At 37.1% G+C, this 15,228-nt stretch overlaps 1 protein-coding gene across 7 annotated transcripts in view; it reads right to left on the reverse strand.

Moving 5' to 3' along the window:
- The window catches only part of DOCK7 (dedicator of cytokinesis 7), a 190,676-nt gene that overhangs the window by 146,989 nt on the left and 28,459 nt on the right, over window positions 1–15,228 (reverse strand). For all 7 annotated transcript variants that reach the window (XR_011257554.1, XM_069593013.1, XM_069593007.1 and 4 more), the window contains exons 2-4: window positions 14,581–14,686; window positions 5,050–5,225; window positions 4,805–4,873 (exon numbers count right to left, since the gene is read on the reverse strand). Coding sequence is in view for 6 of the 7 variants with exons in the window: in XM_069593013.1 (XP_069449114.1) it covers window positions 4,805–4,873; window positions 5,050–5,225; window positions 14,581–14,686 (351 nt within the window). In the remaining variant the exon portion in view is untranslated. The remainder of the gene's footprint in view (window positions 1–4,804; window positions 4,874–5,049; window positions 5,226–14,580; window positions 14,687–15,228) is intronic.

The following is a 15,228-nucleotide window of genomic DNA, read 5'->3' on the forward strand; positions in this document are numbered from 1 at the left end:
ACTGAACTGGGGTATCCCACATTACAGGCAGACTCCTTAACGTCTGAGCCACCAGAGGAGTCCCATTAAACATTTAACCAAAGGTTTAAGAAAACGTCCATCCAAAGTTCCTTTAATCCAACTAGACAGCAGATTATGAGTTTCCAGAAGTAAATCATAATGTCATTCTTTTCATGACAATCCTATGGATATACTGTATTTTAATGTACTTTCAATTAAGAAAACTGGTCAGTAAAAAGAAATGATGGGAAGCCAGGTTAAAAATAAAATGAAAGAGTAGAAAATATAAACTGCATTCATAACAGTATAAATTTTTAAAAGGCAAAATATAGAGAAAGTATTGAACCATTAAGTTTCAAACAGCCAGAAAAATTTTTGCTGTACCTCATTATGTATAAAAGATCTCAAGCAACCTAAAGCTTCAGAATTCTAAAATGAAAAACAGCAAGATCTACACCATTGTGTGTGTGTATAAATATATATATATTTATATATATACTTAACATATATTGTTGTATAATATATATATTAGGCTAAGAACTCTTAATACAAGCTTTTTTCCAAACAACCCAATATCCAAGATTATCAGAGACACTACAATCAAGAGCATTTACTGTGCCATACCTCATATAGTCACATTGGGGGAAATTTTAATTGAAGTATAAACAATTATAATTACCAGAGGATATTATGGTTTATCAGTCAATTGATGACACAGTAAATAAACATACCCGATATGAATTATTTACATTGTGTCTTGTTGCTAAAGGTACTGAAACAGCAGCTACATGATGTTCATATCATAGCATAATCAGATAGAATAAAAAACAGCAGTTTTCTCTGGAAGAACCAAAACAAAGATATGCAATACAGTAACATGAAAGTATTACTCAAAAGCAGATGTTCTGATATTTCATGAAAGTTTAAAGTGCCTTAGTTTGTGTAAAAGTGTTTGCAAAGTGACAAAGTGTGAATTCAAACACAAGCCTGATTAACTAAAAATCATGTTAACTAAAGACAAATAGATAAAACTTTATAGCCAAAACCATCACTAGATAATTTTTGAAAGATACTGAACTGTTTTCTAGTCTTTACATCTTTTGTTCTCAATGGAAATATTTGTATTTTAAAGGACAAAATACACTGTTGCTTTTCTATATGAAAAAGTTTTCTTTAAAAATATTTTATTATTACAGAACCAATCCATGTTCATTGCTGAAAATTTAAAAATACAGACTTGTAAAATCATTGTATTTCTACTACTCAGAGATTATCAGTGTTGAACACTCCTATTATTTAACTAACTGGACCTTTTCCTAGCATATATATTATGTACACACATACATACTTATAGTATTTGTATTTTTAATAAAAATGAGATACAGTAGAAAAGAGTACCTTGATTTGTGAAGTTTTATATCTAAGCTACTCTAATAAGCCAGAATACTATTGAATTTTATGTTCTAAAAAACCAATAGTATGAAATTCAAGAGTACTGAGATGAAGGACATGATTTATGATTAATACTCTTCTGTATTATCATTCTGTTCCTCTAGTTAGTCGCTATGAGGCTCTACATGATCATCCATCCACCAACACCTTTTCTTTGACTTTGCATCTTAGCATTCTCTCCTTCAAATTATTCTGTTCCAGCCACATTGATCATTTGGTATTTCTTAAACAGTCCTAGCATGCTTCCAATATGGAACCATTGCGGGTACTGCTCTTTCTCTGTCAAATATACTCCTCCCCATGATATACGGACGGCTTACTCCTTAACTTCCTTTAGGTCTTTGCTGAAAGTCATCTTCTCAGAAAGGCCTCTTCTGATTAGTTATATACAGTAAAAACACCTCTGCTTGGCTTGCCCTACCCCTACATATTACTTTCTTTCTCTACAAGACTTCTCTCCACCACAACTATTAAATATTTATCTGTGTTTGTTTATTGTCTATTGCCTTCAACCCCAAGTAGAATGCAGGCTCCATGAAGGCATGGAGTTTGTTGACTGATGTATCATCACTGCTTAGTATAGTGCCTGGCACATATGAGCCTCACAGTAAGTATCTTTTGAATAAATGAATGAATATTAAGCACTTTGTATGGAAGGATTTTTTGGTTTCATCTCACAACTTACTATTCCACTTTTCAGTCACATCTACTCCACCATTAAACCCATCCAGAGTTTTAAATTTTTTTTCACTGAACAAAATTTTCACTTCCATAGATAACTAGCTGAGTTTTTATATGGTTACAGTATCTTTTCATATCTCTTTGAGGATATTAGTTATACATATGGTTCTTGATCTGTGTTCTATTAACTATTTCCTAAATCATTAGCTCTTTTATTTGTGGTTTGATAATTCTCTTTCAAGTGCACTTTGGTTTAGATTGGTTGGTTGTCCTCAATCACGTCTGACTCTTTCAGACCCCACAGACTGTGGCCCACCAGGCTGCTATGTCCATGCAGTTTCCTAGGCAAGAATACTGCAGTGGGTTGCCATTCCCTACTCCAGGGGATCTGCCCAACCCAGGGATTGATCCTGCATCCCTTGCCTCTTCTGCATTGGCAGGCAGTTTCTTTACCAACTGCACCACCTTGGAAGCCCAAGTGAACTGGTTCCCATCAACTAGCTGGCCATTCTAGGTTCTAACACTCATTTTTTAATTTGTAAGTGTGTATCTGTCTGGGAAATACTGTATCTCCTTAGCCAAACACATATCCAGTGATTATGGAGAAGAGGCACCTCATGCTTTCAAGGTAGCGTCTGCCAGTCTTCTGGGTATGAAGGCTCCTTCTTTTTATTCCAAGGTATGCCCACCCCGGGCACTACACTATGATCTCTGTGGTGTGCTTAGTCAGTCGTGTTCAACTCTCTGCAAGCCCATGGACTGTAGCCTCCCGGGCTCCTCAGTTCATGGGGATTCTCCAGGCAAGAATACTAGAGTGGGTTTCATGCCCTCCTCCAGGGGATCTTCCCAATCCAGGTCTCCCGCATTGCAGGCAGATTGTTAACCATTTGAGCCACCAGGGAAGCACTAGGTTCTCAAGCCACCACTATTCGTGCTGTTAAAATAGGGATACTTCTACTCCCATGTCTATGCATAAAGGCATAGGAGGTTTTAAAATAACCAAATGTCCAACATTTACCCCAGATAAATGTCACCCCCCTTCTACTGCCTGTATTCATTGAGCCTAACATTCTATTGAACTCTGGGCATGTATCTTCTCCTTGGATTATTTTGTACTGTGGTTTTCTGTTGTTTCCAATCACACCTATCTTTTCTATTTTAGGGGCACTTTAAAACTTCTAGACTACCAAAAGTACCCCTTTCATCTTCCATTTACCACTAAAAATAATATCTAGTATAACAGAAAAAAATATAAGCATTAGAGTCTGATGCCCCTAGGTTCTAATCGTAACAATCCCACTTTTTGGCTATGGGACCTCAAAGAAATTACTTAACTACTCTAAGCCTAAGTTACCTCATCTGTTGGAATCTTAAATGAACATAAAATACCCAATAAAATGCCCAGCATATAGCAAAAAAAAAAAAAACCATAAATGTTAACTACCATACCCTTCTTAAGTCAAGGTGAGCAACCCCATGATTACCATTAAGTAGCAGATTCCAGATTCCATGAGGTTAATATATTTTGCAACTAATCTCTTTTTGTTAACATTTCTGATTATAAGCTTCCAACATACAAGCAGATGTAAAGACTTTTGAGTTATCTTACAGAGGAACAGTATTCTTCAGTAATCTGTAAAATCTGGCTATTGAAATACTTATCAAAATTGTAAGTTCATAAAAACAGCTCTTCTTTATAAAGGGTAGCAGACTGTGCTTTTATTAGGTCACACTAAAACTAAAAAGCATGTCAGCAGTATCCCCAAGAGTGATACTTAGCACAATATTAAACGCAGTGAAATAAGACAGAAGGGCAACACAATAAGCAATGAACACATCACTGTTGCCAGCACAATTTAGCACAGGAAACTTCATTTCTCAAAACTGTAATGTCTTAACAGAATTTTCCACTACTTTAGTAATTATTCTTCCTTTAGAAAAACAGAATGAGGCCAAGAACATTCAGCATAAAGACTCTCTCTCTTCACTATGCAAGTTAGCAAAGGAAAAGTAATTTTATTTCTTAATCTGACTTGATATTTCAAACACCATCCACTAGGAACAAATGTTGCAGCAAAACATTATTTTTACAAATACTTACTTGACTGGATATACAGGTCAAGGACCTATAGATATTCAGCTGGTTAATAAACAGCCAAGACCTTTCAAACAGCCTGATCTAGAAAACTAGCTGTTAAATTTAACTTAATCAATTCAATAAATTGGATCCACTTGACAAATATAAATTATTCATCAATATTTACCCATGATTTCCCAAAAGACTACTACAAGTCATTATTATTACATATTATTAGTAATTATTAATGATCTGTAATAACAGAAATACTATCCCCAGTTCAGTTCAGTCGCTCAGTCTTGTCCAACTCTTTGCGACCCCATGGACCACAAAACGCCAGGCTTCCCTGTCCATCACCAACTCCCAGAGCTTACTCAAACTCATGTCCACTGAGTATTATTTTATAAGGAAAATAAGAGAAAGCTAAGTGTGGAACTTCTAAGGAGAAAATATCTGTATGCAAAGGTTCTCCTATTACTTTTTCAGCTATTTTTCAAATGAATTTTCAGTTCTCATAATTAGTAGTAACCTACCTTAATCCATTTATAGATCCTGCTCAGTATTTTTAAATATCACAATGAATATACAACTTACTTTCTGATCACAATTGCCCAGTCTTCTGTATAACTTCTAATACAATCTCTAACATGTGGATCCATTTCACTGTTTTAAAAAAGAAAATATATTTATAATTTAGATAGGAAAGCACTGATGTTTATGAATTTTGCTGCTGCATTCTTGTTGAATAACAACCACAAGAAGCGGAATCCGAATAAAATAATGGAAGCCAGTTGTTTTATAGTTACACTAAAAACAGAAATAGGTAGATGTCTCCTTACCTTTCTTCAGGTACAGCTGAAACAAGAGTTCTACAGTCCCTAGGACTATAAACCACTTCAATATCATCTGGAGGGAATTCAACCAAATCCCTTAAAGGTCCAGAATCCACAGCTAAAGGATGAGTAAGGAGGTAATCTTCCAAATCCACTGGGTCTACTGCTTCAGTAAGCGGCACCTTTATAAAGAGGGGTAGGTGAGAGGTGGGTAGAAAGGAACAGATGGATACAAGAATTTTAAAACTTTATAAAGGAAATTTATTATTTTAAAAAATGTATTTTTCTCGTTATCTCTAAAATGTCAACAGATATTCAGCCAGATGTGCTAAAGAAATCACAGGTGTTGGCCTTCCTATAGTTCTTTGTGCTTGAGTCAAACTTTCTTTTGATTGTCTTGCTTCAATTTTGCCCTTAACTCCCACATAAAAACAGTAAGATAATTAACAGGTTTATAATACTTAACAATGACAAAATGCTCATTGAAGGAATTCTTTTTTATAATTTAGAATTTTCATTTCTAAGTTTCTTAATGGTGTCTTTATTGTTACTGCCGATTACCCTAGTAAAAACATATAGCATACTGTGGTAGGCTGAAAAATGGCCCTCCAAAAGATCGCCACATCCCAATCCTTGAACCTTAAATGTCAAAATAAATAGATAAACAAAATACAAAATAAAACACTATTTGAAGATACCATTAAGGATCTTAAAATAGGGACATTATCCTGGATTATCTGAGTGGGTCCGAAAGGCAATCATATATATCCTTTTACGAAGACAGAGGGAGATATGGGCCACACCAAGGGGAAAACCATATGAAGAAACAGAAAAGAGAGATTTGGAGATTCTCGCCTTCCTGATAGAAGTGATATAACCACAAGCAGCCATCAGAATCTGGAAGAAGCAATAAAGTGATACTAAAAGGAGCCTCTGAAGAAAAGGTGACCTTGCCAATACTCTGATTTCTACCCATTGATACTGATTCGAAACTTCTGGACTCCAGCATTGCGATAGAATACATTTCTGTTGTTTTAAGCCACCTGCTGCTGCTGCTACTGCTAAGTTGCTTCAATCGTGTCTGACCCTGTGCAACCCCAAAGACGGCAGCCCACCAGGCTTCCCCGTCCCTGGGATTCTCCAGGCAAGAACACTGGAGTGGGTTGCCATTTCCTTCTCCAATGCATCAAAGTGAAAAGTGAAAGTGAAGTCGCTCAGTCGTGTCTGTCTCTTCACAAGCCCCTGGACTGCAGCCTACCAGGCTCCTCCGTCCATGGGATTTTCCAGGCAAGAGTACTGGAGTGGGGTGCCATTGCCTTCTCCGTTTAAGCCACCTAGCTTGCAGTAACACAGACCATATTAAAAGTATTATTAGCAATAACAGGATATTTGTGGCATTCCTTAGCCAAGCTGAAATAATAGTTTTTGATGAGGTATTCTACTTCTTGTCTAATTCAAGAAAGAAAAATTATTCAGGCAAAACTATAAAGGATCTTATCTTTTCATATATTAACATAAAAAATGTGCAGCTATAGATCAATGAAAATAAGAATATGTTATTTTTCAAGATATTCAATCGGGTAAAAAATACTCCGACTTGCTACCATGCAAGTTCACATTACTACAGAGAAGGTGCTTTAATCTAAACTTCGCTGGACTGAACAACTAAACAGAGCTGTTAAAACAACATTTTAAAGATATAAGTAAAATACTGAATAATTATAATATCATAAATACTCAAAGGATAGTAACAATTATTGTCATTATCTTTATGTGTTTTCTCATTTAAACCTCCCCCAAATCCTGTAAGTTAGCGATAATTACTATTTCAGTTCTACAAATAAAGGCAACTGTGGTCAAAGAAGTTAACTTCTGGAAATAACAGCCACAAAATGATGGAGCAAACTTTCAAACTGAGTCTTCAAAGTCTAAAATTCATAGTTTTCTCTCTCACAAGCATTCTATCTCACTATTTCATCAAGTACATAAATACACTATCATGACATTCTTTGTAGAAGCAAAGAAGCAATTTATCAAGGAAAGGGAAATCTTTTTCAATTACTGTTGCTGGAAAAGTTGGATAACTATATGGGAAGGAAATGAACCTCAATCCTTACATCACAACATGTACAAAAACTAAACTGAGATGGATCATAGATACAAACATAAATGCTAAAACTACAAGGCTGCTAGAAGAAAACAGAATATCTTCAGAAAATAGAAGTAGGCAGAGGTTTATATTTAGGTCTTTGATCCATTCTGAGTTTATCTTTGTGTATGGTATTAGGAAGTATTCTGATTTCATTCTTTTGCACGTAGCTGTCCAATTTTCCTAGCACTACTTATTGAAGAGACTCTCAACACTAAATGACACAGAAGATAAATGATCTTGTTTACCAAAGTCACAATGAAAGTCACCGGTTTTCTAGGTGTACTGTTAGCTAGACTTGGAACCAGGAAATAAGTATATGTTTGCTACAACTGTCTCTACTCTCCCTGCCTCCCATCAGAGACAACTGCCTGGGCTAGTTTTCGGATGTAGTAATAAGATGCTTACAACTATATATTATTTTGCAAGACTCCAAAGAAAGATCCTGTATTTACAGATCCAAGGGAGGAGACTGAAAAATGATTTTATAATAGAAAGCGACTAGACAGTAAGCAGGGTTAAAGGGTGACAACAAGAAGCAACAGTGAAGCACTAGAATCTCTTACAGGCAATGCAAGACCCTGTCTTCCTTCAACAATCACTGTATTGGAGCTGTGACTGATGTGTTTAGTGTTAAGATCTCTTTCAAACTCTTCAGGTATACCATCAAAATTCTTGTATTTGATTAGTGGTTATTTTGGGCTATAGGGAAGGGGGGTTAATTAAAGGGTGATAGCCAAAGATTTCTTTTTGAGGTAATGAAAATGTTTCAAATTGACTGTTATGATGGTTGCACATGTCTGTGAATATATTAAATCCACTGAATCATCAACTGAATGGGTGAACTGTATGGTTATGTGAAATAAATCTCAATTTTAAACCATTAAAAAAAATTGAAACAATCTAATCATACACAGAAAATACAGACGATGGGAAAAACAAGTATACAAGGAAGAAATTTCAAAAAAGTTGAATCAGAATCTAATCAGTTACAGGAAATAGAAAAACAAGTCTACAAGGAAGCATACATAAAGTCCAAAAGGCAGGAAACTGTGAGGCAAGTAACCCAATTTCCTCAACAAGTCAATGGCACAGAAACAAACTAAAGAGTTGGGGGAGGGAGCAGCATTCTCTGTATAAATACACTACATCTCTTCATCCATTCATCTGTTCATGGGCATTCAGGCGGCTTCTATACATTGGCTACTGTCAGTAATGTTGCTAGGAACACGGGGGTGTGCCTTCTTGAATTAGCATTTTCATTTCTTCAGATAAATACCCAAAAGCGGAACTGCTGGATCATATGGCTTTTTGAGGAACCTCCATACTGTTTTCCCCAGTCGCTACACCACTTTACATTCCCACCAACAGTGCCCAAAGGCTCCCTTTTCTCCATATCCTTGCCAGCATTTACTATCACTTGTTGATGATAAACAACATCGAGGCTGGTTATCATCAACCTTATCACTTCTTGATGCTGCTGCTAAGCCGCTTCAGTCATGTGCACTTCTCGATGATAACCATTCTAACAGGTATGAGGGAATCTTCTCATCGTGGTTTTAATTTCCATTTCCTTGACGATTAGTGATGCTGAGCACCTTTTCATTATCTGTTGGTCATCTGGATGACTTCTTTGGAAAAAATGTCCATTTAGTTCTCCTGCCCATTTTTAATTGGATTGCCTTTTTGTTATTAAGTTGCATGAGCTCTATATATGTTGGCTATTACCCCCCTTATCTGAAATATATTTTGCAAAATTTTGTTCCCACTGTTGTTGTTATTCAGTCACTCAGTTATGCCTGACACCTTGAGACTCCATGGACTATAGCACGCCAGGCTTCCCTGTCCTTCACTATTTCCCAGATCCTGCTCACACTCATGTCCACTGAGTCAGTGATGTCATCCAATCATCTTGTCCTCTGTCGTCCCCTTCTCCTCCTGTCTTCAATCTCTCCCAGCATCAGGGTCTTTTCTAATGAGTCAGCTCTTCACATCACACGGCCAAAGTACTGGAGCTTCAGCTCCAGCATCAGTCCTTCCAATGAATAGTCAGTGTTGATTTCCTTTAGGATGGACTGGTTTGATCTCCTTGCTGAGCAAGGGACTCTCAAGAGTCTTCTCCAATACCATAGTTCAAAAGCATCAATTCTTCGGCGCTCAGCCTTCTTCACTGTCCAACTCTCACATCCACACATGACTACTGGAAAAACCATAGCTTTGACTATACAGACCTTTGTTGGCAAAGTAATGTCTCTGCTTTTTAATAGGCTGTCTAGGTTGGTCATAGCTTTTCTTCCAAGGAGCAAGCGTCTTTCAATTTCATGGCTGCAGTCACCATCTGCCGTGATTTTGAAGCCCAAGAAAATAAAGTCTGACACTGTTTCCATTGCTTCCCCATCTATTTGCCATGCAGTGATGGGACCAGATACCATGATCTTCGTTTTTTGAATGTTGAGTTTTAAGCTAGCTTTTTCACTCCCCTCTTTCACCTTCATCAAGAAGCTCTTTAGTTCCTCTTCACTAAGGTGGTATGATCTGCAAATCTGAGGTTATTGATATTTTTCCTGGCAATCTTGATTCCAGCTTGTGCTTCATCCAGCATGGCATTTCACACAATGTACTCTGCATGTAAGTTCAATAAGCAGGGTAACAACATAGAGACTTGACATATTCCTTTCCCAATGTGGAACCAGTCCATTGTTCCATGTCCAGTACTAACTGTTGCTTCTTGACCTGTATACTGATTTCACAGGAGGCAGGTAAAGTGGTCTGGTATTCCCATCTCTTGAAGAATTTTCCAGTTTGTTGTGATCCACACAGTCAAAGGCTTTAGCATAGTCAATGAAGCAGAAGTAGATATTTTCCTGGAATTCTCATAGGATGCCTTTTGTTAATGGTTTCTTCAGCCGCACAAAAGTGTTTAAATTTGACATAGCCCCAATTTGTTGACTTTTGCTCTTAGTGCTTGTGCTTTTGGTATTATATCCAAAAAAAATCATTTCCAAGACCAAAATCAAGGAGCTTTTTCTCTACATTTTCTTCTAGAAGTTTTATACTATTACCTCTTCTGTTTAAGACTTTGAGCCATTTCAAGTTAATTTTTGTGAGTGGTGTAAGATAGGGGACCAATTTCATTGCTCTGCATGTGTCTATTTAGCTTTCTCAGCACCATTTATTAAACAGACTATCATTTCCTCACTGGATGCTCTTGGCACCCTTGCAGAATATTAGATCACCATATGAGCAACATGTGGTAGTCTAATATTTGGAGGATATTATGCTTAGTGAAATACATCAGACAGAAAAAGACAAATATTTTACACTATCACTCATATGTAGAATCTATAAAATAAAACAAACTAAAGAATATAACAACAATAGCAAAAAAAAAAAAAAAAACCCAGACTCACAGATATAGAGAATAAACCAGTGATTATCAGTGGGGAAACAGAACCAAGAAAGGGGTACGAGATTACGAAGTGAAATTACTATTGTAAGGCTTCCCGGGTGGCCCAGTGGTCAGGAATCTGCCTACCAATGCAGAAGACTTGTGTTCAGTCCCTGCTCTGGAAGATCCCACACGCTGTGATGCAGCCAAGCCTGTGCCCCACGACTGAGCCCCTGCTGCAGCGCGCAGGAGGCACAGCCACTGAGCACGCACGCCGCGACTGCTGAGGCCCACACACCTGACAGCCGCGCTCTGCAACAAGCAGCCTGTGCCCTGCAACTGGAGTAGCCCCTGCCCAAGAAACTAAGGAAACAGCCACACAGCACCGAAGACCCAGCATGGCCAAAAGGAAATAAGTTACTGCAAGTTACTACTATATATATTCTTATATCTGTAAGAATATACTATACAGCACAGGGAACAGAGTCAATTTTTATAAAAGCCATAAATAGTACAACTATTAAGGACAGTGAAACACTGTGTTCTACACATGAAACTTATTTAGTATTATAAGTCAGCCCTATCTCAATTTGAAAAAAAAAAGAGGAAGGAGAAACTACCCTCTTTTTTTAAATGCAAGTGATCTAAGATCAAATTCCATCTGTGGATTTTGTTTGATCTTGCTTTGAATAAATCAACTACAAAAAGACAAGTGAGATAATTGAGAAAATTAAACATTCACTGGATAATAGATGACACCAAAGAATTAGACTGTCTATTTTGTTAAGTGTGATAACAGCATTGTGGCTAAATGAAAAAATGTCAATGTTTTTGCTTGTCTTCTACTTCCGCGTATGTTTGAACATTCCCATAACTTGAAAAGAGCTTTCTCAGAAAGAATATAAGAAGAGAAATTGAAGTCAGCAAGCTCTGACAATCCTTTGAAGGAATTCTGTTGCAAAGAAGAGCAAAGAAATACTGAAAACGGGAGACTGATGGAAAAGTGGGGCAAAAACAGAATTCTTTTAAATGGGAGAAATAACAGCACATCTGCATGTTTGTAAACTGATGGGAATGTAAATGACATAAAAGAGCAGGGAGAATTACTAAAGTACTCTATTTTAGTAACAGGTAAGTCGGGACCTAGTTCACTAGTGGTTTATCTAAAGTAACTGGTGAACAGACAGACAATATGGGCACAGAAGATAAAAGGTGAACACGCATGGCAGCAGGAGTATGTGGATATCCCCGACTGCTTCAATTTTCTCAGTGAAACAGGCAGCCAAGTCATCCTAAGACTGAAAATAGAGAAGAGCGATTAGGATTTTAAGGGAAGAGCAGGAAGCATGAAATGAGTCAACTAAAACAGCAGGAGAATGAACAGACTAGGAAAATAAAATATTTTTAGTGTAAGCAATGTAGAAGTCTTCATGCATTAGTGGTCATATATGTAAAGTGAGACCTGTGTATTTTTCTCCAGCCACACCCAGATGCATGAGTGCTGACATGAAGTAAGCAGAAGGTTGGGTTTAGCTGAGGTAGTGCCAACGACATGAGAAGTTAAGGAAATCAGCGGTACATGCAAAAGAGTAATTACAAATTTCAACAAATAATTCAAGTTTGGTAAAGAGAAGAAAAAAAGGACACCAAGGAGTGAGAGGCCTAAAAGCGTTAGCAGGATCAGCTGAAGTCAGAGCACCAGACTGAGAGAGCAAGAGAGAGAAGCAGCGGTGGTCAGAGAGTAAGAATTGTGGAACTGAGATTACATAAGGCTTACAGTTATTCATAATGACCAAATCCAGGGGTGACTATGGAAATGAACAGTGAAGGTGTAACACACAGCACAGGAAATCAGTTGAAAAGAGGAGTTCAAGACACTCAAGAGGGTGTTTATTAGAAGGACCATCTCTGTGCACACTGAGATCATCCAGAAATCTACATATTATAAACTTTCTCCAATCAGTGTGTTACTGTTGTTAAAAGTAAACTTCATATCTTAAAATTTAATAACAAACATTATAAACATGTCACCATAAGCCATTCAAACTACTATGCTCTGGCATACCATGTTTGTTCAATAATTGGTACTATTTCACAGATAAAAAGAAAGTGGTAATTTAACTTTACCCAACTCACTCTTAACTACATTTTCAGTTTTTGATAAACGGAGCATGTTTTTAATTCATATTTCTACTACAACTAAGTATCAGGGTTTTTTTTAATTAAAACTGATTATCCTCATGCCAGCCTCCTGAATTAAAAAAAACATATATTTATATCTCTGACACAGCTCCTGGCTTAAAGCAATAATTCAAAACTATATATTCCTTTCTATCGAAGGAGATAGATAATACTATGAATCTACACAATTATATAACATTTACTTCAGTATTTATTGGGGCTTCCCTGGTGGCTCAGAGAGTAAAGAATCTGCCCGCAATGTGGGAGACACAGGTTTGATCCCTGAGTCGGGAAGATCCCCAGGAGAAGGGAATGGCAACCCGCTCCAGTATTCTTGCCTGAAGAACTCTATGGACAGAGAAGCCTGCATGCTACAGTCCATGGGGTCACAAAGAGTCAGACACAACCAAACGACTTACTTTCACTACTTTCAGTACCTATTATTTCTAGAAAAGACGCCTGAATTTTCATGTATGAATCCACCTTGGGTCTGAGATGTTCTATTTATATAATTTCAGAGTTGATTAAATCCTGAATATAACGTTTTGGAGTTGATTAGGAAATCAATACTTCTGTAACACCTCCCAACACTCCCCTGACTCAAATTTCAGAAAAAAGTGAGGTAACAACCAATAAGGTTGTTAGTGATACTAATGATGGGACCCAATCTCCTGGCACTTCAGTTCAGTTTAGTCACTCAGTTGTGTCCAACTCTTTGCGACCCCATGGACTGCAGCACGCCAGGCTTCCCTGTCCATCATCAACTCCTGGAGCTTGCACAAACTCATGTCCATTGAGTCAGTGATGCCATTCAACCATCTCTTCCTCTGTTGTCCCCTTCTCCTCCTGTCTTCAATCTTTCCCAGCATCACGCTCTTTTCAAAGTCCGTTCTTCACATCAGGTAGCTAAAGTATTGGAGCTTCAGCATCAGTCCTTCCAATGAATATTCAGGACTGATTTCCTTTAGGACTGACTGGTTTTATCTTGCAGTCCAAGGGACTCTCAAGAGTCTTCTCCAACACCACAACTCAAAAGCATCAATTCTTCAGCGCTCAGCTTTCTTTATAGTCCAACTCTCGTATCCATACATGAATACTGGAAAAACCATAGCTTTTGACTAGATGGACTTTTGTTGGCAAAGTAATGGCTCTGCTATTTAATATGCCATCTAGGTTGGTCATAGCTTTTCTTCCAAGGAGCAAGCATCTTTTAATTTCATGGTGGCAGTCACCATCTGCAATGACTTTGGAGCCCAAGAAAATAAACTCTGCCACTGTTTCCACTGTTTCTCCATCTATTTGCCATGCAGTGATGGGACCAGATGCCATGATCTTAGTTTTCTAAATGCTGAGTTTTAAGCCAGCTTTTTCATTTTCATCAAGAGGCTCTTTAGTTCCTCTTCACTTTCTGCCATAAGGGTGGTGTCTGAGGTGATGTTATTGAGGTTATTGATATCTGAGATTATTGATATTTCTCCCAGCAATCTTGAGTCCAGCTTGTGCTTCATCCAGCGTGGCATTTCACATGATGTACTTTGCATATAAGTTAAATAAGCAGGGTGACAATATACACCCTTGACATACTCCTTTCTCAATTTGGAACCAGTCTGTTGTTTCACATCCAGTTCTAACTGTTGCTTCTTGACCTACAGATTTCTCAGGATGCAGGTCAGGTGGTCTGGTATTGCCATCTCTTTCAGATTTTCCACAGTTTGTTGTGATCCACACAGTCAAAGTCCTCGCTCTTATCTTTCCACTGTTTTTCATGGCCCAGTCAGAACGTAACAGTAACATACCATATCTTAAACACATTACTTACTGTGGTATGATGGGATATATTGCCAACAATGTTGAGGTTTTTGAGCAGCTGGGGAGAGCCACTATACTGTCCAGAGATCTGCTTCCTGACTTCAGCAGCCACAGTTCTGCAACAAAAAAAGCAAACACATTGTTTGCAAAAAGAAATCAGCTTAATTTAAAATGGGAGAAAGCTAAGTATATTAAAAGTTCATTTAAAGAACAACAAAATCTCAGCATATCAGTAAGGTTATAAATTCATAAGCTAATTTGGTAAATACTGCTTATAATTATAGTAGAATGTCTTTATAATGCTGATGCAGGGTACAAAACTGACAGTCAACTTACATAAAGCTTCTTTTTGTATATGACATTTCAGGGAAATATTCTGGCTTATGATAGAGCTGAAAGCTATAAGAAGTATATATTATAAAGTATATAATATTGGGAACTCATGTACACCCATGGTTGATTCATGTCAATGTATGGCAAAACCAATACAGTATTGTAAAGCAAAATAAAGTAAAAATAAAAATTTTTTTTAAAAAAGTAATTTGGCTGAACAGTAGTCTAAATTAAAAAAAAGTATGTATTATAAAGTATATAAATTTTAAGGATATAAAATTAATTCTAAAATACTTTATAAACAATATTCATGTCCCATAAAATT

The sequence above is a fragment of the Ovis canadensis genome, chromosome 1, assembly GCF_042477335.2.
Source record: "Ovis canadensis isolate MfBH-ARS-UI-01 breed Bighorn chromosome 1, ARS-UI_OviCan_v2, whole genome shotgun sequence".
Classification (NCBI taxonomy): domain Eukaryota; kingdom Metazoa; phylum Chordata; class Mammalia; order Artiodactyla; family Bovidae; genus Ovis; species Ovis canadensis.